Source organism: Trachemys scripta, chromosome 7 (genome assembly GCF_013100865.1).
Source record: "Trachemys scripta elegans isolate TJP31775 chromosome 7, CAS_Tse_1.0, whole genome shotgun sequence".
Lineage (NCBI taxonomy): Eukaryota > Metazoa > Chordata > Testudines > Emydidae > Trachemys > Trachemys scripta.
In genome coordinates, this window is record NC_048304.1 from 40,034,141 (window position 1) to 40,061,724 (window position 27,584).

At 42.6% G+C, this 27,584-nt stretch overlaps 1 protein-coding gene across 1 annotated transcript in view; it reads right to left on the reverse strand.

Annotated features, from left to right (window-relative positions):
- SLC6A11 (solute carrier family 6 member 11) overlaps window positions 1-27,584 on the reverse strand; it is a 188,026-nt gene that overhangs the window by 30,640 nt on the left and 129,802 nt on the right. The window contains exon 8 of the mRNA XM_034775846.1: window positions 10,040-10,143. Within this exon, the coding sequence (XP_034631737.1) occupies window positions 10,040-10,143 (104 nt within the window). The remainder of the gene's footprint in view (window positions 1-10,039; window positions 10,144-27,584) is intronic.

Below are 27,584 nucleotides of genomic sequence, written 5' to 3' on the forward strand. Positions count from 1 at the left end.
AGGCTTTCTGAATCCAATTACACTATATCCCCTCGTTCACATGTTTGTTGACCCCCTCAAAGAATTATAATAGGTTGGTGAAGGATGATTTCCCTTTATAGAAGCAGTGTTGGCTCTTCCCCCAACAAATCATGTTCGTCTATGTGTCTGATAATTCTTTCTTTACTATAGTTTCAATGGGTATGGAACAGCCTTCAGATGAGAAGAGATTAAAAACACTGGGATTTTTCAGCTTGGAAAAGAGACGACTAAGGGGGATATGATAGAGGTCTGTAAAATAATGAATGGTGTGGAAAAAGTAAATAAGGAAGTGTTATTTACTCCTTCAGATAATACACCGCTAACTTCATATAACGCGACCCGATATAACATGAATTCGGATATAGCGCGGTAAAGCAGTGCTCCGGGAGGTCAGGGCTGCGCACTCTGGCAGATCAAAGCAAGTTCAATATAACGCAGTTTCACCTATAACGCGGTAAGATTTTTTGGCTCCCAAGGACAGCGTTATATCAAGGTAAAGGTGTTTAAGAACCAGGGGTCACCCAATGAAATTTATAAGCAGCAAGTTTAAAACAAACAAAAGGAAGTACTTCTTCACACAATGCAGTCAACCTGTGGAACTCATTGCCAAGCAAAAACTATAACGGGAGCCAAAAACAAATTAGATAAGTTCATGGAGGATAGGTCCATGAATGGCTATTAGGCAAGATGGTCAGGGATGCAACCCCATGCTGTGGGTGTTCTTAGACTCTGACTGACAGAAGCTGGGAGTAGACAACAGGGGATGGACCACATGATTGCCCTCTTTTGTTCATTCCCTCTGAAGCATCTGGCATTGGCCACTGTTGGAAGACAGGATACTGGGCTAGATGGACCATTGGTCTGAGCCAGTATGGCTGTTTTATGTTCGGAAGGGCTACAGTCCTGGAGAGTGCTCCTGGCAACCGATAGAGAATATCCACACTTCCTAGAGAACCTGGATTACTACCTGGCTTACTAGTGCCCAGAGGGCATGTTAGGGGAGGGGATGATGTGAGGGTTCATAGGTCTCAAACGTGGGCCCACAGGTCACCAGGCAGTGCTCAGACCACAGCCACCACACAGCTACTCATCTGAATGACTGGAGGAGGAGGCCAGTGAAGCTCCAGCTTGCAAAGGGCTGCACCCACAAAGCTGGAAATCTGCACCCAATTGGCTGGAAAGCTCTATGGAAACCAGAAAGAGGTACAGGAAGTTGTCTGAGCAACTAGAGGAATCTCTGGCTGGCTGCTACTATGAACCCTGCCTACTTGTCTGACTCCTGAGCCCTGCTTCACAGCCAGTTCTTGGTGCCTGTCCTCCTTATCTCAGGCCCTGGTGTGTTCCCGGTTCCTGCTTTACTCTAGGTCCTACGCCCTATCCCTGATGCTGACTCCAGCTCTGACCTTCGGCTTGGCACCTGACTCTGTTTTCGGCTCTGATCCTGGCTCTGGTTCCAGGCTCCCGACTCTAACCATTAGGGCTCACCACCCAAGCCCCAGTCCCTACACCCTGTCCTGGAGCTTCCAGCCCCCAACACTAGTTAGGTCAGTCCCTTTTTTTCCCAATTCCCTTGTGGCAGCTGGAGAATAGCTTAAGGCACAGGACTGCCCAAGCTATACCCCCATGTCCTCTTTCTCCACCTGCTCCTGCCATGTCCTGGTACATCCTCTGTACCAGGAGCTCTTGAAGGGTAGGGGCCAGGGCTGGTTCTGCGCCTGGTCAGAGGCCTCTGTACTGGGGTCATCCCCATGAGGCTGTTTTTGGGCTGTTGTGCACCAGCATAGCTGTCACAAAGTAGTAGCAGGGCAACCATGAATTGAGTTAACGCTTTGTTCATCAGGGACCCAGTAAATGCTCCTGCCCCTGTGTGACCTTAAATTTGAATTTTCAGCCTCATGCAAATGAGTTTTGAGAACTCCATCAGCCTCTTTAATTCCTTCTTCATTTTCCTCCAAAGAAATCAACAGAAATTTAAAATTTGAACACAGCTCTATGACTGTTTTGGTTTTGGCCTGGAATTAGTATTTATGCAGCCAACAAATTTTAAAACAAACATACACATGAAACACTGGAAGCAAGTTTAACTAATTCTTCCTTCAATTTTTTATCTGTGTCTTTGCCTGGAAGGCATCAGTGCTCTACTGAAATCCGAAGTGATTTTAAACTAAAAGAAACCTTCAACTTTGTATGAAAGCTTCCAGTTTTCCCAAATGAGAGTGTTTTAAATCATCTGAATAATTCAAGGCATGCACCTATCAGCTACTTCACACACTGCAGGATGGAGAATGCTGCTAAGCATTCTCTTGGCCATTGTCTGAAGAGGTCCACTGAATCCTAGATGGAGTCCCGAGAGGCCCCCATTATCTCCACTCATCTCCTTGCCTTTCAGTAGCACAGATGCCACTCACCATCCTTCCACTTGTCAAAAGGCAGGGCCTATTTGAAACTGGTCAGTGCCACTTCATAATCTCCCCATTGCTACTCTGCAGTCATTTACCCCTGTGCAAAGTGGGTGTAAAATGCTACTTTGTCATGACAGTAACACCACACACCCAGTGGTTTCCCAGCAATAGCATGCTAAGGAACACAGGTCCTGTCTACACTTTTTGGGGAATGCAAGAGGGTTACACCAGTGTAGGTGCATTAGTGTTAACCTCTATTTAGACATGTACCAATGTAAAATGTGTCATGCCACAGGGCAGCTTACTCTAGTACAAACGGCTGGGTGGATGAGGCCACACAATCATAAATAGGGCTGCAGATATATCATGACACTTTTTAAAATAAAAAATCACGTGCAGTCATAGTAAATTTAGTAAAAGTCACGGGTTTAGTGACTGCGCCATGATCGTTGATTTAAAAAATTCCCTAACAACTGAGGGGGCACCAACCATGCATAGCAACCCTAATCCCAGCCTGGTGGGGAGAGGAGATGGGGGTGGGGAGTGGAGAGGAAACCTTCCCCACACTCAACCCGGGCAGCGGTGGCTCCTGGGGCTGGGCCCCGGGGTTGTGAAGGAACTCGCAAGCCCTCACTTTGGGTCCCACCACACCTCCATCATGAATGGCACCGCGACCCCACACACCTGGCCACAATGTCTGAAACAGAAAGCTGGACCCAGCCCCACAGGATAGGAGCCACAGGAGCCGCCACTGTAGGGTGAGTCACAGACACAAAAATCGTCACAGATAAACAGGAAAATTATGCTACCCATGATTTTTTCTTGACATAAGAAACCTGCATCCTTAATTGCAAGACATTTCTCCTAGAAACTAGTTGCTAGGGACACTCTGCAAAATTATGGGCCACCTCTACAGGTACAGAGCAGGTGTAGAGGGAATTGGACCATTTTCCCTTTCTCATGGCCAGGGTCAGGGGTGGTTAAAGTGCAGCCTGCCCGTGAGAAGGTGAGAACTGATTGGGAGAACTTAGCCTACTAAAACAACAAGGAGTCTGGTGGCACCTCAAAGACTAACAGATTTATCTGAGCATAAGCTTTCATGGGTAAAAAACCTCACTTCTTCAGATGCCTACTAGACATTCAAGACCCTAATATGAAACCACAGTGTAGGAGCCCGATTCTCCCCTCATTTACACACCATTAGCTTCAATGAGGTTACTCCTGATGAACTCCTTTGTAAGTTAATGGATGATCAAGCCATCCGTCATTTTATCATTGTACTACTATAAATTATAATGCCAAATTTGTTGGGATTATAAAACTCCATTTCTTATTAAAAAGGCAAATGGCAGTGGTTATCCAGTTTCCACAAGATAGACAAATTACAGTTAGATTATGAGATATGGGCTCTTCCTCCCATTGACTTCTTTCTCTCTGACCGCCAGAGATTATCTTTATAAATCACATGTTTCATACTAAAAATTTATAGGAACAGAAAAATACCTCTGATTGGTACAGGTAAGCATTGATAATACACATTCCTGGTTGTAAATTCAATGGATCCTTAATGATGTAACAGTTCTATGCTGCATTTCCAAACCATACCCAGGGCCATTTCACACTTTAGCCCTTTTCCTGTCACAAATATTCTTCTTTGCCACTACCCTAGTGACCTTTCACAGGACTTTGATTTCTGTTTAACTTCTGTGAGTGTTCAATCAATCAATAACCCACTCTAAACAACAATGAGGCAATAAACTGAGGGAAAATGGTATATATTAGAAATGATGGAGTAATCTGCCTCTAGAAACCTTAGTATGCTGTTAAATCTAAAGCAAAATGTAGTAGTTCAAACTGTGCTGAATTATGAGCATTTCCTCAAGACAAAATTTTGCAATGCAAGGGCATTATGGGAATTACTCTCTTCTGCTGAAGAATTCAACAAAATGCTTTGCTCTGCCAGCACAACGAGGCAAGAGGACTTGAGGATGGGTAATCAGGCTTAGTTAACACAAAGTTCCCACTCTGGGGATCTGTTTCTGGAAGCTAAGCATTCTGTAGTTTGTACTCAGCTTATAAATTCTAAAGAAGTACCAAGAATGGATTTATGTGAGTATGGAAGCCAGTAACCATGAATGAGGCTAACAAAAAGTGATGCAGACTTTCAGAGCTGAAGGAAGGAAGGATGGCCCAGTGGTTAGGTTGCTAACCTAGGACTCAGGGGACTGGGGCTTAATTCCCTGCTCTGACATAGCTCTCTAGTATGAGCATGGACAAACCACCTAGCATCTCTGTTCCTCAGTTGTCCATCTGGAAATCAGGGATAGCAGTACTTTCCTACCTGATAGGATGTTGTAAGGATGAATCCATTAAAGATAGTACAGCAGGGATCAGCAATCTTTGGCATGCGGCCCCTCAGGGAAATCTGCTGGTAGACTGGGATGGTTTGATTACCTGCAGCTTCCGCAGGTTCAGCTGACCGCAGCTCCCACTGGCTATGGTTCGCTGTTCCAGGCCAATGGGGGCTGCGGGAAGTGGTGGCCAGCACATCCCTCAGCCCACGTTGCTTCCTGCAGCCCCCATATGGCCTGGAATGGCAAACCGTGGCCAGTGGGAGCTGCGATCCGCTGAACTTGCAGATGCTGCAGGTAAACAAACCGTCCCGGCCCGCCAGCGGATTTCCCTGACGGGCCGCATGCCAAAGGTTGCTGATTACAGCATGGGGGGCTGTAAAGTCCCATAGGTAGAACGTATTTTACTATAACTGCACTACAATTTTAAAATCAGGGCAGCAGAATTGGGATGGCAGGGGAGGCTACCACCTCCACAATGGAAATACTGTGGGAGCTCTGACCTCATGTAAACTTGCACATACCTGGGGAGCAGGGGGGACAAGAGCAGAACTCAGAGGGGCTTGAGCAGCCACTGTGGGGGCTGGGAAGCAGGGAGCATGATCTGGAGGGGCTGGAACAGGCCTGGAAGCAGGTAGCAACCCCCTGGACCCTCCTTCCCCTCCTGAGTCTCAGTGCCTCCTCTCACTCTCCCTCCTATCCCTCCACCCCCCATTTGTAGGGAGGTGCTGTGCTCCTCGCCCCTATTTAAAATTGTGGAATTGTTTAATGTGGCAAAAACCTTATTCTCTCGCTTTATATGTGGCTTGGATATTGCCATCATTGTGATGTGAATCTTTGCACTTCCAGCAGGCACCAAAATGTAGATGGAAGCAGGAGGATGCTGGCTGTATCCCCCTCCACCTGAGCTGGTGCTGCAGAATCCATTGGCAGCCCTCTTTGGGTCCACAGACTGCTCTTGGTCAGAAGCAGTGTCTCCATGAGGTATTGGGATTGATTGATGAGTGGTAGGGCAACAGCCATACTGGGTAGAAGAGAATTATTAATAATTATTAGTATTACCATAGTGCCTAGGAGCCACAGTTGTGGATCAGGACCCCGCTGTGCTAGGCGCTGTACAATCACAGAACAAAAAAGCTCACAATCTAAGTATGAGGCAAAAGACAACAGCTGGAAACAGACAGACAGATGTGGGAATGTAAGGAAACAATGAGACCATATTGGTCAGCAGGCTAGGCAGTGGTCTCAGCACAACAGTGGCCTACCCACTGACCAGTTTTCTGTAAGCATCACAGCACAGGAGAGTTTTAAGGATGGATTTGAAGAATCTGTGTTTTTTTCTCATTGGCAACTGCCCTTCACAATCCCAGTGAATTTATTTCTTTTGCTGGTATACCTACAGATTCTCCTGTCTTGTTTCCAGTAAAGAAGATGCCATTTAAAATTATATAGCTTTTCAACTGGGTGACTCTTCTCTCTCATTTCATTATTTTACACTGTAACTCTCCCTCAGAAAAGAGAGAATCCTACAATAAAATGTGTTGTTCCTGGGCTTGGCACCCCCGATATTGGCATGGAGGAAATCAGTGGTTTGATATCATAATATGCTGGCTAAAGCATACTTGTGCCACTGCCTTCTACTGGATAGAATAAGTATAATTTAACAACATGTCATAGGCTCTTTATGTTCTTCTTTAGCTCAGGTGATAGTGGTCTGTGCTTCTGAATTGCACTGATTGAAAGCTAAGCCAAACCCAGCGGACAGTGATGTGATACGCAGGGTTTTTTTACTCCATCATAGGTGTTCATTTCTGTTTTATCACCACAAAAGAAATCATGTGTAACTGGCCATGGTTCATACTTTTTCCTAAATCAGGACCAACTGATCTTGAAGTCACACAGTATAAGGTGTATAAGCAGCCATGGCCTCTACTTCTTAAGCAAATGGCTTTCTATATTGTCTTCCCCTCTCTAGCCTTTGGAATGGATCTGTCCTTCAACCAGGGAAGAATTTAACTTTAATCTTCAAGCCATTACCCGTTTTAAGTCATCCATTGACTACCACAGGAAGAATCTACCTCCATGGAGGACTGTACATTGGTCCAGGTGCCATAAGTAATGTGCTGTGGTTGTTCATGAGTATTAACATTTTGTGATTTCTCTTGAAGAGTTACATAATTAGCCTATGTAAACGAAGAGTCCAGAGGGCCAAGGAACCTCCAGTGTGGTTTCAGTCTCCTTACCTTACTATCAAATTCCACTATTTCAGAGACATGTTGGGGAGCACCTAGCATGCTGAAGGCCTTGCTGCCCTCAGAGTGAGCCTTTATCTATTCTCTTAGCCCTTATCGAGCACTGTACAGTACTGGATTACAAAACTACAGGGAGTGCTACTGCAGCTGTTGGGGCTGTGACTGAAGTAGTTTTTTATAAGAGATGTCGCAGGAGAGAATGAAGAAGAAAAACTGTAGTTTGTTTGGGCAAAGCATTACTCCAACTACTGAGAAAACAATTTCATTACCCACAATTTTCCAGTGGGGACATCATGTTGATTTTGAAGGTACCTGGTCAGACCCTCAGCTGATGCAAATTAATGTCATTCCAAGCCTTCAATGGAACTACACCAATTTATACCAGCTAAGCGTCTGGCCCAGAGTGGATAACAACCTTTGTTGCCTATTGAACTGTGAGCAATTTCACATATTTGCAAGGCAGTTTACTTCAGTCTCTTTTGGGTAATTTAGCAGACATTCAATTTGTACAAAAGCTGGTCTGCCTTTTATTCCCTAAGCATCCACATTTCTCTAATGCTCTTTTCTCTCCCACTCTCTTATATTGGTGGCTGTTCAGGGTGGCTTTTCTCTCATCGAAAGGCATGGCAGGACTGAGCGGACACAGCATGCAGTTTCTATAACTGCCTCCAGTACTTTCCTGCAAGGCTTGTTCATGCACTGTAATTTAGGATTCAAATCCTTCAGGGTTTTGTTGTTGTTGATAATTGTGTTGCTTTTGCATGATATCATCATTGGTTGTCTTTATTAGTATTAAAAAGGCCCTTAAGTACTCACTCTGCATATCTCTTCAGCAATAGCACATTTATATTTTAATGTAATGCCTTATAGTAAAAGCTGTTGAATCACACACAGACTAGTCCCAGATCAGTTCTGGGACTGATCCAGAAATCTGACTGGGTTCAGATATGTTAAGTTACAAATTAGCCACCCAAAACAAAAGCAATGGCCCCCTGTTTACTATATAAATGCAAATTAGTGAATTAGGGGATTTTTCTTTTAATTGCTCTAGATATACAAACCAAAGGGGAAAAAGTAAGAGTTTATATTAGGAGAAGCCAATGAGACTGCATTTTAGATACTAGTATATGAAGGTAAGATATTGTTACATTCGTTCTCTGTAATATTGTGGTTTGGTGCATTGAGAAAACCACTTTAGTGCTGTTCCATGAATTAACTGTCTAATTACACATGAATAGTTCATGACTGGGGAAACAGTGTAAAGAGCTGAGTTCAGAAATATGACATATGTCTTGATCTGTGTTTGAAAAGTGACTGTCCCAGCAGGGGTGTCGGAACAATTTGGGTGCTGGAAGCCATTGAACAAAACTGTAAACCCCATATGTGAGGGAAATCATGTATTTGGTTGTTTTTAATACTTCAAGCCAGAGAGTCCTGCCACACCCCCAGCACCCCTGTGGCCCACTGAAGGTGTGATAGGTGGTGTGCAGGGGCATGCACAAGGGAGGACAAGCAGGGGCATCCTCCCCTCCCCCCTAATCAGTAGGGGCACAGAGCTTCTCCAGCTTGGGACCGCAACAGGGAGATTGAGCTCCTCTAGCCCTGGGGCACGGGGGAGGAGGAGAGGGGGCACAGGATGTGTCCCTCAAAAAGCAGTCAAATGTTTATTCCTGTACACACCCCTGGTGGTGTTTGTGGGTGTGGGTGTGTGAGAGAGAGACTAGGGCTTGTTAAACAGTGTCAATTGAATAATTAATTTGAAGAACCTCACAATAATTTTCAAGTATTTGTAATTTGTTGTCCATTTTCTCAGTTTACAGACTAATTCACACATATTCCCGAATATAGGTTCACTTGGGGGCTTCTTTTTTAGGTCAGTCATTTTTCTTATTATTTGTACCAGTTTGTGTGTAACATGGATTCATATGAAAGTCCTGATCCAGCAAGTGTCCTTGCTCAAGACAGCATGTCAGCACATGATTAACTTAAAGCATGTACTTAAGTTCCATTTAAGGCTATTCTTTTAGGTTACACCATATGCTAGCAGAACACATTCAAACGAATGACTCTCTCACTAGTATATAATACTTTGTTACTTCTTTGTTACTACTACTCAGAGAAAAAGGGCAGGCACCTAAGCTCCTCTCTATGGGGCTGATCCTACACCCATGGCCGGCTCCAGGCACCAGCAACGGAAGCAGGTGCCTGGGGCGGCTAATAGAAAGGGGCGGCACTTTGGCGGCAGCTCAAGCACCCCGTTTTACTCTTTGGCGGAAATTCAGCGGCAAGTCCTTCACCCCGTCTCTTCCTCTTTGGCAGCAGCTCAATCGTTTTTTTCCCCCCCCTTTGCTGCTTGGGGCGACAAAAAAGCTGGAGCCGGCTCTGCCTACACCCCAGTGAAATCAATGGAATTTTGCACAGGCTCAAGTCCTATGTGGGCACATATCTCCCGTTGGCACCGATTCAGGAAAGCACTTAAGCATGTGCTTAAGCCCCATTGAAGTTAACAGCAAAACTCCCATTGATTTCAATAGAGGATACCAGTGATAGATTAGGGCCTTTTACTGTGCTTTACCTAATATCTAATACAACTTCAAGGAGAACAGCATCCAAAGAGTAAGTCAAGCTAATTTATTTTAACAGGATTTTTTTTTAAAAAAAAGCGGATATGTCTAAAATATTTCAGTATGATTTTTACAATGCTTTAAAATAGAATTAGATCAATAAGGGTACATGTTCCAATACCTTTATGGGATGGCTGAGGCTGTGCAATGCCCACTGGTGTCCATAAGAGTCACACAATTCAGACCTCCATGCACATGACTTGAAAAACAGACACCTGCCCCCCCGACTATTCTTAACCAAATAAGGCCTCAATTCAACAAACATTCATGCATGTGCTTAACTATATTCATGAGATTTCCACTGATGCCAGTGGGGCTACACATACAAATGAAGCTAAGTGCATAGGTGTTTGCAGGATTGAGGCCTACGTTAAAAACAAATGTGTTACCTGTAGCAGTTGTTGTTGTAGTTGTTGTAACTCCCCAGGGCTGTCAAGCATCCCAAGCAGATGGCATAAGAGAAAAATATCTGCGTGCCAGCATCCACCCAGACCTGCAGGCAGAAACCAAAGGTGTTATCAAAGGGAAAGAAGGAATCATTGTTTGTGCTTTCAGCGTGTTTATTTTCTCACAGGCAACTACATGAGGTAACTGTAAATATCTGGCAAACTTTGTTTAAATTAGAAAAAACATGGATTTGATTCTCCTTTTATACCCACTGGTGCAAATCAGGAATAACTCAACTGAAGTCAAATGGATTTCACAAGTGTCCAACTTTGTAAGTAAGAGGATACTTTGGCTTTGTGTGGCAGATAGGGTGACCAGATAGAAAGAGTAAAAAATTGGGACAGGCGGTGGGGGGTAACAGGCGCCTATTTAAGAAAAAGCCCCGAATATCAGGACTGTCCCTATAAAATTGGGACATCTGGTCACCCTAGTGGCAGATCCTCAGCAAGTGCAAATCCTCCTTGCTTCATTGAAGTCAACGGAGGTTTGACAACTTATATCAGCTGAGGGTCTGTCCCTGGCCTCCTCCCTATGGGATAGCTAGAAACTTAAAAAAAAAAAATCATTCGAGATTAATTAAATACATACCCACAATGCATGATGTCATTCACAGATTCATGCACATTGAACAATGAATCAGGGGGAAAAGCAGGCAAATAATTATTATGTGTAATTTGTATTGAAGCTGCACCTGGAAACCCCAGTTATGGATTAGGACCCCACTTTGCTAGGCACTGTACAATCACAAAACAGACAGACAGCCCCTGCCCCAAACGGCTCACAATCTAAGGAGCTTTAAATGGCTAGCCTGGCAACTCAGAAACTGGAGCACTTTCGAACACAGGAGGCTGTGTGTGATCCATTGGGTAGGGCAATGGGCTAAGAGTTTGGAGAGCTGGGTTTATTCCTGAATCTGTCACTGGCTTGCTATGTAACCTTGGCAAATCACGCGATTTGGGCAACTCTATGCCTCAGTTTCACCATTTGGGGATAATGAGATTTGCTTGAGATTGATGGATGAATGAAAAGTGCTATAAGCAAGATAAATATTATTATTATGTTTATTATTAGATTTTAAAAATCATTTCTATTACAAGTGTGGCACTGATTAGAGATAACTCATTTTCCATGTAACTTCTCAAGAATAATGTTACATCCCAAACTCAAGTAAGTCATTGCCATTTAATCACAAGACAACAATCTTAACTCTGACCCAAAGTGATGACTATTCTTTCACTAATAATCTCAAAATATAAACACAACACAAAATCTTTTTTTGAAACAAAAATCATAAAAATTATGTATTCATACATACAGTCTTTGGTTGTATATGAACTTCTATGGTTGTAGATATACACATTACTTGATATCTGATAAGAGTAGTTTCTTTATTATGTGGGCAGTGTAAGATTTATCATGTTCTGAACTATCCATTTCCTTGCTTCTGAGTGCTTGGGTTTTGTAAATGATGTAGACAGGTGAGAATATTTAGCCTTAACTGATTCTTGAAATGATTTTTACTTGTTGTTTATGGAACTTTCAATTCTTCATTCATCTTTTTCTTTTCATCACCATCCCCTTACTCCCCAGTGACAGCGACCCATTCCATGGGACAGAATGCTCAGGCTCAACACGTGCAATAATCAGACTAGTCTGAAATTTGGATTGTGGATGGAGGGGTTTTCCCTTCATGTTTCTCTGTAAGGAAAAGTAAGCAGGCAATTCAACTTAAATTTATGTACCGATCTTGCTGAGCACAACCTTTTCACCTTGGGGATACTCTGAGTATTTCAGATATTAATTAGATGCAGGAATTGTTCATATTCAAGGTAAGCAAGCTTGCCAAAAGAATAATTGTTAGGACTTGGAAATCAGCAAACAACATTAACATCACTGGATGGTGAGAGAAGAAGTTACATATACAGGGTTAAAACTGTAGCCCGTGTGGGGCAGTATTGTTTATTCACTACCAAAATGATCTGGATTTGCTCTGGTGACCTACAGATGAAAGCCTACCTATCCTGGGCCAGTTCCTTAGCACAGAACAATTCTTGAGGGGAGTTAAGGTGGCCTTTACATTTCCCCTATTCTGGGATGTACATACACGCTGGGCAGGCTGTCACAAATGGCCCCAGAGGCTGAAATGGCAGCCAGAGATTAGTGGCAGTTAGGGGAGTCCTGGTCATTTGTCACAGCTGTGGTGGAGCACTGCAGGCCCTGTTATTCTGGTTCTCCATCAGGGATCCTCCTGTGGCCAGCTGTAAGTCTAGAATTTGCCAGCAGAGCTACACAAAGGAGCCATACCAGCAGATCTGGGCTCCTGTGTCCAACCCAATGAAGTACGCTGCACACTTGGGAGTAAGTGTTTTATATGACTTTCGTGAGAACTTTTAATCACAACAATTGAAGTGTTTTGCAGAAAAGGAACCTGACTAAAACCAAGATAATATAATGTTGACTGTTATGTTTTGGGGGCTGTAAGTTCGAGGCAAGAAGGGATTCAAATTCCACTCAAAGATTTCATGTATGGACCAAGCCAATCACAATAACAGAGCCAGCGCTAGGTATAAGCAGACTAAAAACAATTCCTTAGGGCCCCGAGCAGCTCACAGGGGCCCCCTATTAATTATTAGTATGTGTTGTGTGAAGGAGGATGACAAAAATATTCCCACTTGGGCTAGCACCTCCTCTGCATAGTAATCAAAGGCACCGAAATACATAAACATACAAGGGACATATTTATTTGACATGTGACTGCGGGAGGCTTTGGTTTCTGGAGTTGCTGGAAGTTGGAAGTGTTTCTGTTTAGGAACGGCATTAGGGTCACATTTGATTTGCATCAGTGGTTTAAATGGTTTCATTGCTGTCATGCTGAATAAGATACAGCTGATTACATCTCAACGTTTCACCACTTGGTAGGGAAAAAACTGCACAGGGAAAGCCTTTTGATAGACAGGCTATTTAATGAGATTGGAAGCTTCCAGAAAGCTGGAAGTAACATAGGTCAACTGAAAGAGAACGATTTTCTTAAGTCTAAACAAAACCCAGGAAGCTGGATCAGTAGATGTAGAATTTGACCATTACCATTTTCCCCTGTTTTAGTTGTTGCACAATATTGCTCAGTAAAGGGTCAAATGCAGGCCCAGCATTACACAACACTCAGTGCATATTAACTCTTCCTGAGGGCTCGTGTCAACACCACAGCAACCTGACTGTTCCTGAGGAAGGCCAGCCCTCCTGTGAAAGAGGGACAAATACGTATGTAATATGAAGTCAGGACCACTTGGGAAGTGGAGTAGGGAGAACATCCCTCTTGAGATAAAGTTAGAGCTCCAGGCCTGGTTAGAATATACAGCTCTGAGAGACATCATGCCACAGTCAAGACCTGGCCCTGAAATGGTGGTGGATTTTCTTTATAGCAGCTTCAGCCCTGTTTTCTATAATGGCACAATATAGACAGTGACAGCTAATATTGAGTCAACATCAAAATATTGGGGAACACTTTAAATGGGCTCTGTGAACTCTGCGGAAAGCTTGACCTAAATTCTAGAGTAAGGTCCCTTGGCTGTTGCAGACCTCTGCTGTAAAACTGCAAATTCTATAGTGGCTCCAGGTAATTTTTTTCAAATGAGCTTTTTTATTTGCTTAAATATTAAATTGAATAACATAATCAATGCAGTTTCCCTTCACTTATACAGTTTGATATTAAATTTAATTTAATTTATGCTGTGTATAAATCTGCTATGTTCAATGCACTGCAGAATAGGGCACTGAAAATGCATAACTGCATTGTAGACCTAGCCAATGGGGAAATGGGAGGCTTAGTAATGTAGCCAGGGCTTCTGACACCTAGGAATATGAGATAGGTAGGCTGGAGTTGTGGACTAAGGCTCAGACCAGCAGTGAAAGATTTAACAATGTCAGCATTGAAAATTGCCATAATTAGGTTTTAGAGCCAACAGCCTTTGAAATGAATGGGCACTCTCAGAGCACACTCAGGAAGGCAACACTACATCAGTTCACACTTGGTTCACATTTTAAGGTTATCTCTGTAACTGTAAAGTTAAAAACCTTAATTATTTTTCATACAAGTGATGCAAGGGATGGATTCTGGGTCAGATTCAGTAGTCATAAAATCACAGAACACACAAGGCCTTGTCTAGAAGGAACTCATGAAGATTTCATAACAGTTAGCATGTAACTGGATACAAGTCTTATTAAAAAATCTACTCAACTGGTTTTATCAACTGGATAACAGATACCCTCACTGTATTCTTAACCCTCAGGAAACATGCTTTATTCTAAATACTGGTAATATTTGTACTTGGAAGAATATATTGTAGCACCTACAATAATGTGATAACAATGTATAATAATGAAGATCCTAAAAAGCTATTAAATGCGTGAACAAATTCCAACAGACTGCACTTTATACCATTAACCATTCAAAAGTTGTATCACATGCCAAAAACAGTAGCGGTCATTACAAAGTCAACATTTACCTACAGTTACTATGTAATTGTAACCCAGTATTTTCCTCTTCACTAAGAATAGCAAATACAGCAGCGTCTCAGAGATCACAGTGTGATAACTGTAAGAAAATATTAACAATCTGATGGCAAGCATGAGACATGGCTAACAAAGGCCCGTGGCTTTCATTAGCTGTAGCCTAATCCATTCCAGTACTCCTGTTAGTCTCTTCAATATCTCCCAAGCACATCTGGATTGTCCCTTTATTCCCAAATTGCTTTTCTGAACTTCACTGAAACTTCCCCAAATCTCTCAGAAGCTTCTTGTATTTTCTGAAATGTTTCTCAATCCTCTAAGGTAAAAATATTCCTCAGATTTTCCCATTCACTTTATCAGTTGACTCAAATCTCCTTCTCCTCATCTCTGATACTTCACCAGCCCATTGGCTGTTCCCCTGCGCAATTCTAGCTCTTCACAGCATTCCAACAGCTCTCTTGGCTTCTTCCATGGCTCTGCCATTCTTGGTGGCCTTTGAGCCACTTCTCAGTCTTCTCGAGAACTCTTGAGGTTGTGTCTTCACAGCACATTATAGATTCATAGATTCTAAGACCAGAAGGGGATCACTGTGGTAATCTAGTCTGGTCTCTTGAATAACATAGGCAACAGAACTCCCCCAAAGTAATTTCTAGAGCAGATCTTTTAGAAAAACATCCACTTTTGATTTTAAAATGATCAGTGATGGAAAGTCTACTATGATCCTTCATAAATTATTCCAATAGTTAATTACACGCACCGTTAAAAATTATTTTCAGTCTGAATTTGTCTAGCTTCAACTTCTAGTCATTGATTATGTTCTACCTTTCTCTGCTAGACTGAAGAGCCCAATATTAAATATTCATTCTAATGTAGATACTTACAAACAGTAATCAAGTCACCTCTTAACCTTCTCTTTGTTAAACTAAATAGATTGAGCTTCTTAGGTCTATCACTATGAGGCATGCTCTGTGACTGTGGACAACAGAACTAGACACAGTAACAGTTGCACCTGTGCCAAATAAAGATGTAAAATAACCTCTTCACTCTTACTCAAGACACTCTCCTGTTTATGCATCCAAAGATTGCATTACCTTCTTTGGCCACAGCACTGCACAGGAAAGTCATGCTCAGCTGATTATCCACCACAACCCCCAAAACTTTTTCAGAGTTACTGCTTCCCAGGATAGAGTCTGGAGAGGTAGGGTCATAAGCTGAAATTGTATCCAAAGACTTGTCTTCACTGCAACAATTAGCTCATGTTAGTACAGTTGAGTTACTGGCCTCAAGTTAGCCAAGCTCCAGTGAAAGGGGCCACACTTCAAAACAACACTGAAGATACACAGAGTGATTGGCTTAGCTGCTGCTGAGTTGTGGTAACTCGAGCTCTTGCTTCTCCACTAAGTTGCTAGCTGGAGCATCAGCATCATTGGAGCTTCAATATCCCCTCACCCCTACCCTCCAATGGGCTAGCTAGCTCAAGCTTAAAAAAACACTTAACTTGAGCTAAAGATTTGTCTGTGTAGTGGAGAGTCGAATTAGGGGTAACACTTTACAGAGTGGAAAATACCTTCAAGTGTAGAACTTCCATGGCATATAATGGAGGGGCTGGTCATGGCTCCATACTTAAGGATGTGTTGAGTTTTGCATGTATCTATTGTGTAAATACTGAGAGTTTACACGTTCAGAAGGCAGCATACATACAAAACTGTACTTGCTGAAGCTGTTGCTTTTGCTTTACCATCATTCACAGCACAGAGAGAGCATGCTCAGTGCTATTGTAACATCAGATGGAAGCAACACGAGGAGGGAATTATGTTCCTCCTCAGTCCAATGATGACTATCTGGGTACAGTGCCTGTGTACAGTGTACAGGTTCTGTTTCAGTAATTCATTAACAGCAATGCAGTCCTGCTTGGAGTAAATTAGCCTAACCCTGCTGCTGCTGTATTCACTCCTACTGCTGCTGTTCTCTGTGTGCAATTAGGCAAATACTTTCTTGTCTACACATTGCCCACTCCTTTGAACCTGATGCCAATGATGTTTCTGCCCTTTGTTTAGTATAAATGCTGCTATATCTTTCCTTTTCTCCCCCAACTTTCTTATTTAATGACAGATGGACAAAAATATACTGGCATTGTATTTGGTGGTGTTCTCATCTGTTGACTTGGGTAGAAAAGGGGAGAGGCAATTCACGGCACAATCACAAGAGACATATGAACCAGTTCTCAGACTACTGTTACCATACACATGAAATATTCCAAATGGGGTGGGTTCAGGAATAGAAATTTGCACAGGGAAATAGGGGTGGAATGCGGATGGGACCAGTCCATCAGCAACATTCACTGTATTGCCATACTGAGTACATAATTTCCAAAAATCATATTCTCTTCTGGTTAGGTTCTTATGCCTTTCCTATCACTGTTGTGTCTGAGCACCAGAATTAGGAAATTAAACCAGGAAACCAAAGGCTATCAAAGGAGACTGATGTCTGTTCTTGCATGTAATCTAGTGCACAAGCGGAGAGAGGCGATACACAAGTGGTCAATCAATTCTTCTCTTTTTCCTGGCTTTGTTGAATCAAACATTCAGCCAGTGGAGTCTGTGAGATGTGTTTACCCTGCTTTGGACATACCATAAAGATAGTTTCCAGGAGCCAGATTTTTAACAGCTAGGCAATGGGCCGCTCACACTTCTGCTCCAAATGTTCTGAAAAATGAATTCTGAATGGCGGTGTCATTTGCACTTTCATGTGCTCTGATGTGAAAAATAAGAAACCGTCCAAAATTTCAGCTGAAATGGAATGGTGAAAGTTTTCATGTGACCATTTGCCACTTGGTTAATTGCACACCTTTTACTTTAGTCATAAAGATCAGTTTGAAACAAATTTCTCTGATTTTTCTTTCTTGTCAAAGGAGTGAAATAACGTTACATATTTTGAGTCGCTATAGGTAACAAATGTAAAAGCTCATGGGAGTGCCAGTTAGAGTCAATAATAACTAGACCGACAGGTTTTATATGGTCACAGTAGAAGTCCACTGTAATTGAATAACAGTTCTTGCTGTATGCAGTGCTGGAAAAGTCAAAGGATACACTCTATGCCCTTTTGGTTTACTTACGGCTTCACAAGACAGCCAACGTTCACACAGTAGTCTGAAAATATCGAAATCATGTGCAGTGGAAGTGCCCACGGCATCCCACAGAGAGCAGAAAGAGGAAGTTCAGCAGCTGCAGGGCCCATTAGGAATCTGGCCAAAGAGGCCTTCCCTGCCCTGCAGAGAGGTGATGGGGGAAGCAAAGTCCAAGCTACCCTGCCTTCATTTAGTAGATGGGGCTGGAGCCCCCTTTTTCAGGGAAGTGGGCTATAAAAAACTGCAATTCCCCCATGAGTGCTGAAAGAGGAGAAGAGAAAGAACCTTGCCCTTTTGGAGTGCAGCTCGGGAAAACAAGAAGAGGCCCTTGGAAGAAGAGGTGAAAGGCAACATTTTCCCCAGATCTAGTACAATTATTCATGTAATTTGATTAGGTAATGCTTAGTGTTCAATAATAATGTTAACTGATCTAAAGAAAGGATGTGGATTTAAAACACTGGCACATTTTCAGTGGAAATTCTGATTTCTGTAACTTCTTGTAGAAGGGTTCGGCTGCAGCTCATCCCTCCCCAGGGCGGCAGGGAACCACACCACCTCGCTATGTCCGTCCAGTTACGTCGGGGAACTAGTCTGGCAGGCCCGCCCACCCACTCCACTGCGTCCCAGCCCGGGGCCCTAGCAGCGGCAGAAGGCCTGCTGCTTTGTCAGTGGGGATCCTGGCTGCAACACACTGACATAGGCTCTGGGTGTGCTGCAGCCAGACTAGGGTCGGCTGCCCCGGGCTACTTCCTACCTCCCCCTCTAGAGGTACCTGCATCTGGACGGTGTCCTCCAAGGGATCAAACACCATGGGCTCCTCCAGGTAACCGGCAAGTGGTAGGCTTGGCAGCTCCTCTGGGTAACTGGCAACGGGCAGGCTTAACAGCTTCTCCAGGGCCTGGTTGGCATCAGGCCTCGGCTGGTCTGGCCAGTCCTCGGGTCGGCCGCCAATTGCTGAGGTCTCCCAACCGGGAGCTAGGCCACAGGCGTCTGGCTTCTCCGGCGACTGGATCTCTAGTGAGCTCTGGGGTTGGGCTTTTGTACTTCCTGTCCTGCGCCTTGATCTCTGGGGGGCGGGTGCATGCTCCACTGTCTCCGCCCACTTTGGTGGCCGGAGGTGCTCGTCCTTTCCCGGGGCGACAGAGAACCACACCGCCTCACTACACTTCCTTTCTATTAAACTATTCTCTCAATGTGCGCTGCACGGTGCCACCTCTTGTACAGCAGTGGTAAGTGCTGGGAAGTAACACCCATGGTTCTGTGAATAGATGTACTGCCCCAAAAGCTGAATGAATGAACTTGAGATAGCAATGGTTATAGAAATACACAGACTGAGTAAAACAAGAGACTTTAATTCTCAACATTGTTACACACAAACAACATTAATAGTAATTAAGGTTCCAAAGTCAAGCACTCAAAAGTTAGGAAATGTCAGACTTAAAGTTACCTGTGCAATGTTAATTTGGCAACTGACCATGCATTATGATACAGTCTGTAATTACGCACTTACACACTAACTTTTCCACTGGACCCCTGCCACATTCAGTGCACAGATTGGATGCTGCTCACTGATTGAGCAGCTATTCAATATTTTGTTTTACCCGCATAGTTCAATACATGGTCCCAGGCTTTATTTACTGTACACCATTGAAACTCTGCTCTGAAGACAGAATCATTAATTTTCTCCTCGGCTTTTCTCTGGCACTTACCACTGTAGTATCTAAATGCTTCACAAATATTCATTTAAATTCCAGCACCCTTGTGAGGTAAGCAGGTGGTACTATCACCATTTCATAGATGAGCAACTGAGGCAGAGAGAGGTTAAGGTCAAAAATGTCCACTCATTTTGGGACCCCATTTTGAGATGCCTGTGGCCTGATTTTTCATAGAACTTAGCATTTTATAGCACTTCCTTTGTTAAAAGCCCAGCTCCCATTGCCTTCAGTTGCAGCTGTTAACGCTCAGCACTTCTGCAGATCAGACCCCATGTGTTTCAAGTTAACTGTCCAAAATACAGGGAACATTATAATATCCAGTGCTTGTTTCTAAAACATGAGTGAACCATGTTTTTGACACCAAGTTGTGGCAAAATATGAACATGATTCTCATGTGCGATACTGTATAAAAAGAATTTGCTGCATCAAGTTGCTCTAAGGGGTTCACCCCAGTTTGGGAATAAAGCATTGTATACTCTCTCTCTCTTTCTCCCTCTCTCTCTACAGCTTTGGGCAATATTGCTGCTGGCCGGCTATCTGGCAAATACAAGCTCAAACACCTGTGTGCCAGCCAGCTCTCTGTAGTTAATGCTTGGGTTGTTCTTGTCTCATCTGCAGAATGCACCACATGCCAGTGGCTAGCCTTTGGGCTAATGTAGTGTAGGGAGACAGACAGAAAAAAGAAGAATTTCCTTCTTCCTGCTCTAATCAGAACAAAAGAACCTAAGAATGGCCATGCTGGATCAGACCAATGGTCCATCTAGCTGTGGCCAGTGTCAGATGCTTCAGAGAGAATGAACAGAATGGGGCTAAAAATCGCAGTGCAGACATTTGGTCTCAGGCTGGAGCCCAGGCTCTGAGACCCTCCATCCTTCTGGGGTTTTAGAGCCTGGCTCCAGCTCTAGCCTGAATGTCTTTACGGCAATTTGTAGCCCCCCAAACCTGAGTCAGCTGACCCGGACCAGCTGTGGCCAATCTGTGGGTCTTTTACTGCCACGTTAGACATACCCTAAGTGTATTGTGGGGGAGTCTGGAGAGGTACGGTCATAAGCTGAAATTGTATCCAGAGGTTGTCTTCACTGCAACAATTAGCTCATGTTAGTACAGTTGAGTTACTGGCCGCAAGTTAGCCAAGCTCCAGTGAAAGGGGCCACACTTCAAAACAACACTGAAGATACACAGAGTGATTGGCTTAGCTGCTGCTGAGTTGTGGTAACTCGAGCTCTTGCTTCTCCACTAAGTTGTTAGCTGGAGCATCAGCATCGTTGGAGCTTCAATATCCCCTCGCCCCTACCCTCCAATGAGCTAGCTAGCTCAAGCTTAAAGAACCACTTAACTTGAGCTAAAGATTTGTCTGTGTAGTGGAGAGTCAAACTAGGGGTAACACTTTACAGAGTGGAAAATACCTTCAAGTGTAGAACTTCCATGGCATATAATGGAGGTGCTGGTCATGACTCCATACTTAAGGATGTGTTGAGTTTTGCATGTATCTATTGTGTAAATACTGAGAGTTTACAAGTTCAGAAGGCAGCATACATTCAAAACCGTACTTGCTGAAGTTGTTGCTTTTGCTTTACCATCATCTACGCACAGAGAGGGCATGCTCAGTGCTATTGTAACATATAATTACATATAATTAGTGGTGTACTTACAAAACTTAACATATATAGGTCTGTTGCATCTTACGTGCATTTAACATGCGTGATTTCAGCTTTACGCAGTTGGCAAAAAAAAAAAAAAGAGAAAAATAACAATTTTAATACTTCAGAGGGATAGCCATGTTAGTCTGAATCTGTAAAAAGCAACAGAGGGTCCTGTGGCACCTTTGAGACTTGCATCTGAAGAAGTGAGGTTCTTACCCACGAAAGCTTATGCTCCCAATACTTCTGTTAGTCTCAAAGGTGCCACAGGACCCTCTGTTAATTTTAATACTGTACCTGTAATGTGGACGATTCCGCTCGCCATTCAATTCAATATAATTTTGACTATACACGGTTTTCGCTTTATGCGCTAACCGCGGAACGGAACCTCCGCGTAAGATGAGACTCACCTATATGTGTGTGGGTCAGAGTGAAGGTTGTAAACATTCTCCTTGCACATTTCATAAACATGTTTTTGACCAAATGTACAGACTGCAAGGGTAATGAACTAGTGATTTAATTACGTTACCTAGGCCTTTCCTTCTTATTAATCCTTAGGGTTTGTTTGATTTTTTTTATTGTAATGTTTGTGTTACACAGTTTACATAAGGGTTATATTAATCACTGGAGTGACCTTAACGAAAAGTTAACACAACTTTTTGTGTGGAAATTTCTTATTTCTACACACATGTGCACATGCATGCGTGCGCGTGCACACACACACACACACATATACACACAGAGTACCTATAAACCTGCAGGGGATTAAAATGAAAAAGTATTAAATAGCTGAGCTCTGTTGGAGTGCAGGAGGGCCTTGAAAAGTTTTAATCCCTTCTTTCTTACCGTTTTTAAATTTGGAAGAGTTGTGAGCCCTTTTCCCACATCAGATCAAAATTTCCAGACTCCTCTCTCCTCCAAGATTTCAGAAAACTGCAAGGGAGAAGTAGCAAAAAACACTCCCCTCTCTTCTGACCTTCACAGGAGAAGAGACTTTCTGGTCTCTCACTTCTGCAAAGTTTTAGACATCAAACTGTTGTCATCTAAAGTTCTAAATATTCTGTGGAAGATTTTAACCATCAACCTATGGTTTGCCTTCCGTGATATCAGTAGAAACAGTTAAGACAAATAATGGGCCTAACTAGTTTATTTTTTACTTCTTGAATGTTCTAACTAGTCTACCATATACAGTTGATGTAAGGAGCATGTCTTAGGCCCCGATTCAGCACGGTATTTAAGATGTTTGTAACTTTAGATACTTGAGTAATCGCATTGATTTCATGTGCTTAAAGTTACACATGTGCTTAAGTAACTTACAGAATCAGGGCCACAACATGGAAATTGGAACATTTTGAGTTTCTGCATTGTGCAGGAGAAGGATCTGTAAAAATATTAGAACAGGAAGATCAAATTTCCAAAAAGTGGTCCTTTTTTCTTTTGGGTTTTCTCACTTTGCAAAGTATAGTTAGAAAGTTTAGCACCTTCCACCTAATACAAAGAAAAATCATCATTACATTTCAAATTACATTAGAGCAGCATGATAATTTGCAGAGTACGAGCTGACACAGGAGCAGTAATTTAACATCCATCAATTGTCTTTATTTTATACATTACTAGAACAGAGTCAAAATACTGTAACTATTTTACCATAAAACAAAATGTCTATACTTTCTTGGTCGCTTTGTTTGTCTTACTTGATTTTTCCCATATTATAAAGATGACAGCCTGAGCTATAAGGAACTATAAACATTTCAGGCCCTGGTCTTGCATATGTCCTATTGAAGTCATTGGTATTGGTCCCTTTCTTAACATGAAGCACAACATGAACGTTTGCAGGATCAGAGCCTAAATATGTACCCAAAAATACATATTTGAGAAAGAGGCACATTTTTTCCATCCTTAACAAAGGGACTGAAAACTCACTTCAAATGCAATGCTCAAAGCATCCATAACTATGGATTAACCATTAACAATGATTCCATAATAAGGTACTTAGTCTTTAAATATGGAAGAACTCACAACCATTTCTAGTTAAACACAGAACTGGCTCTATACAACATAATGTTCCAAATGCTAAAAGTCATTTATTATCCATCTTCTTATCAGAGAATGAGTAATCTTTTTATAGTTTTCTTTTAATATAAATTATACATTATTCTGATGAGTCTTTGTATTATTTACATTTTAAAGAGCACTTTTCCTTTGATTAAAAATTCTGAATAATAATAAAAAAGTCTTTACTGTCAGGGTATGAGAAAGAAAAGTTCAAGGTGAAGGAACAAAGCAGCCACAGATTACTGGAATGGTAAGAGTGCCTGAATGAAACTATGTATTGTAAAAGGGGTGTTACAATTCTGCTGAAGCACAGCCAGTTTCAGTTCCATACACCTTGAAAGGTTTAGCTTTCATGCTTAGCTAACTCGTACAACACAGGGAGAGATTGGAAAGATGTGAAAAATTCCTTTCAATTGTAGAACTGTGTGAGATTTCAAGCTCTAGAATTATTAAGTCATCTTCTCAAAGCTGAGTGCTTTGCAGTAATAAGCATGGGGGCAGAGGTTTAATTCATTGGTGTTGTCAGGATCTATTGTAACCCTGCTAAACCATGTCAGTATCAAAAGTATTGTATGTGATATAAACAAATGAGAGGTAGTGCGGTTAAGTAGTGAGCACTGGAGGCAGCAATAATGTGATCTAAATGGCAGATACAGGTCTGATAGGTAGGAAAAAGGATTTGGTACCGGGAAGGAGGATAACGTACCTGAGACAAAAAGACAGAATCATGGAGCATGGAAAAGGCAAGAGGAGGAGAAAGAGAATTACATAGTCCTACCCCTGTGCTTTTCGGGGGGAAAACAAACTACCCCGCTCCCAAAAAACCCCCAAAACAAATACAAGGGCCCAGAGAGTACAGAGACAGCATTATGGAAGTGGAGAGAGAAAACGTGGAGAGTGAGAGCCAAGGCCCAAAATGGTGTGAGTAGAAGCTGTAAGCTCAGATTAACCAACCTGCACATCTTTATGGCAATTTAGATTTTGGACGTGGCTAATCCCAACTAGGTGGAAGCAAGGAGCCCACAAGCCTTTTGAAAAGGGTGTCACAGTCACCTCAAAGGGGCCAGGAGGGAGGTGGGACCTCCTTCTCCAATCAGAGGAGTGGAACCAAAGTAGCAGGAAGTGTATATTGCACCCATTCAAAACGATTTTGCAGATACTGCCCTGGACGTGCTTCCCTCTCCTCCTCACCACTTCCACCCAATATTCTGAGTCAGTCTGAGACTGGCCCTGGACATGGGAGCCTGCAAACAACCCCAGTGCCCTTCTGCCCTCAGACAGAATAGAATCCTCAGTGGTTTTGCAGAGATACAAGTCTCTTCTTTAGAAGTTCTGAAATGTGTGTTTGGGAAAAACATGATGAACTTTCTGCGGTTTCCTATATCTTTGGGAAACCGCTGAAATCTCCAGCTCTTCCCATCCTTTGATTAAAGCCAGTTTGGGTATATTCTACTCTATCCGTTGGGGCTGCAGCTGCTTTCACTGGCATTTACCAGGTAGCATGTTTGACAAAATGGGGACTGAAGCTGAAAACCAAGGTGACCTTGCTGTTGTAACTCTGCAGAAAAACACCTGGTGCTCAGGCTGTCTGAACACCTGTAATTCAGTGGAGAGTCTGACAGAGAAGGAGAAATTACTGTGATATTTTTGGGCTATGTTTCAAGGTTTATTTTACACATATTCATACATGCATAAATATACACAGACTGTGAGTATGTCAGCTCTGCAATCACTGGGTGGGATTGCAGCTTGTGTGGACACACTTGAGCTAACTTTAATCTAGCTAGAATGGATACTGAGCAGTGGAGCACCCGGAACCCTAGGTACTTACTCGAGCAGTTAGCTTGTGTTGAAGCCCGCTCTGCTGTGGCTTCACTGCTCTGGTACCCAAGCAAGCTAGGCTAAAGCTAGCTCAGGTATGTCTATATCAGCTGCACTCACACCCAGTGGTGCCTGGCTATATCTCTAAGTAATTCACGAACATCATTGTTTCTTACTACTCTTCTTTCGTGCTTTTTTTTTTTTTTTGCCATATTATATAATTAGTTTCCAACAGTCGGCTCTTTTCCACTCTAGTACCATGGGTTGACCTCCACTAGACAAAAGCTATCCTGGCTAGTTTGTTTATAAGACCAGCTTTTCCAAGTCTCAGTGTTAGAACACAGGAAGTGAAAGCCTGGTGCATTGAAGATAAATGGCAGTACTCTTGTTTAGCCCAACAGGTTCAAGAAAATTAACAAGCACTCTAGCAACAAAAGACTGTAATGCACAACTTAAGGTAACAAGCAGATATGCTGACCTTTCTCGGAGCCTTTTTAAAAATTTCCCTTTATTACCTTTATATCCTTTATCACCACCTTTATAGCCTGAGATTTTGTCTACATTTTCATCATCATGGTGGAAGGCAGATGGATAAAATATAAAATAATCATTAGTGCACAGTCAAGCATGCTACTGCAGATTTAATTCAAATTCAAGCAATTTTGGTGGGCTCATTCATGGAGAATATTTGTCCAAATTACAAAGCTACCTACACAGGTTGGCAAAACATGGCATAAATAGCAGTCTCTTCTCAAGGGACACCCAGGATTGGAAGTGGAGGGGTGTTCTAGGGCCAGATTGAAGTGTATTGGAATTGCTGGTTGTAAACTCCACCATTACCATGGTGTGTGTTGGATGTTTGTAAAGATACTTCCTGCACTAGCTCACATTTCACCCAACAGTCTCATGGTTTCAAAAGTAGAGTCCTGGTGCTCATGACCACAGAAAAGGTGGAAGTAATAAGAAATTAAAACTGGCCACATTTCCATCTTCAGACCTGACCCAAGCTGAGTTTCAGGTACTTTGGGATTCTATTTGCATAGGTCTCATAAAAATGCAGTGCTGCCATCAATTGAAATGCTATTTGCCAGTCTGAACATGAAAACTAGAACAGTTTTTATTTCTTCTTCATTCTTCTTCTTTGTACCTGGGACATCTCCAGTGAAATCAACTGACATTCTATCTTCAGTTACAGCCAAGCAATCCACTGAAATTATTTGAAATTCTGCCCTCAGCTGTACCTATGCAACCACATTGAATTAAAATTCATTTGAACTGAAAGCACAGTTCTGCTCTCAAAAATAACTATTTAAAAGTAGGGTCTTATTTCTCAAGAAAGGCACTCCCTATGCGTATTCTGAGTAATTGCTGCTTATTTCCTGAGTACATAAGTTTGTTGAGTATTTCTTCAGAGAAAACACAGCTACCGGACAGCAAGCTTTATCCTTTTCAGCTTCATGCCTCATCAACACAATTGTTGCGGTTGCAGAATCTTTACTGTTGGTGAGACACGAGCTAGAAAGAGCAAAGGCCGACTTTCAGAATCCAGGATGAGTTTCCAGGATGGCAGCTATGGGGAAACCCTCCTACCCCAATCTTTCTACCAGTAAACTAAGTAGATTTTATTTGGAAGTCATTGGGAGACAAAATGAGCCCATAATGCAATTTTTCATATCATTTTTCAGAGTAGAACGGTACTTTAATTAAATGCTGCTATCTAAAATTCTAAGAACTTACACATCATAATAAAATACCACTGCACAGATATGCACACGTAACCCCCCAGCCTACTACAACAACAAAAATTCTTCTGCTTCGATCCACTCATGTCCCATTGAACGGACCAGTTTAAGGCAAGCCTGGGAACCAGGCCTTGCAACTTGCTCCAAGGTCATCAAACCAAATCTGTTGGGCCTATGGTGGAAGTGTGGCGCATGTGGTGTAAATCAAAGGCCCTTCACTGAGACTGCCCTGCCACCACCAAACCCTCTTTGCAGGGCTATCAGCTCAAAGCACTTCAGCACCATGCAAGAGAGTTTAGCAAGGACCCAAATGACTTTATAAATGGAAAGTAACACTTTAAGCTTCACCCAGAAGCTGGGGATGGAATTAACACTGGGCCCTCAGTAGCAGCCATGCAATCGCAGTCAAATCAATGGAATTGTGAAGGAGTAGCTCAGGGCGAAGTTTGGCTCATCAGCTTCAAACAGAGTAATTAAATTATCAGATCCAAATGCGCTTCCACCAATCATGTTTCCGAACATAAATAAACTCATTTAATCCCCCCACCAAAACAATTCATGGCTTTTTAAACACATATATTGTCTTGTTACCCTTTTAACTTGCCAGGAGGACTCACTAAATTGGAAAATAAAACAAGACAAAATATGAACTGTGTATTGTGGATAAACGGCAGGAAAAGTGCTGAGTTTTGGATACAGGACTGAGTTTACTTCCTAAGTTTACTACCGAGAGGTTTTTAACAACACAGCTTCTGTAAGCAGAGCCTTCATTAGAAAGCAAAACAGAACTTAAATGGCCAGGCATAAAATGGCTGAATTAAGCTCTTTCTTTTCTCCCTCTTTAATGGGAGTGATTGTCAAAAGATTAAAAGTAGGTTAGG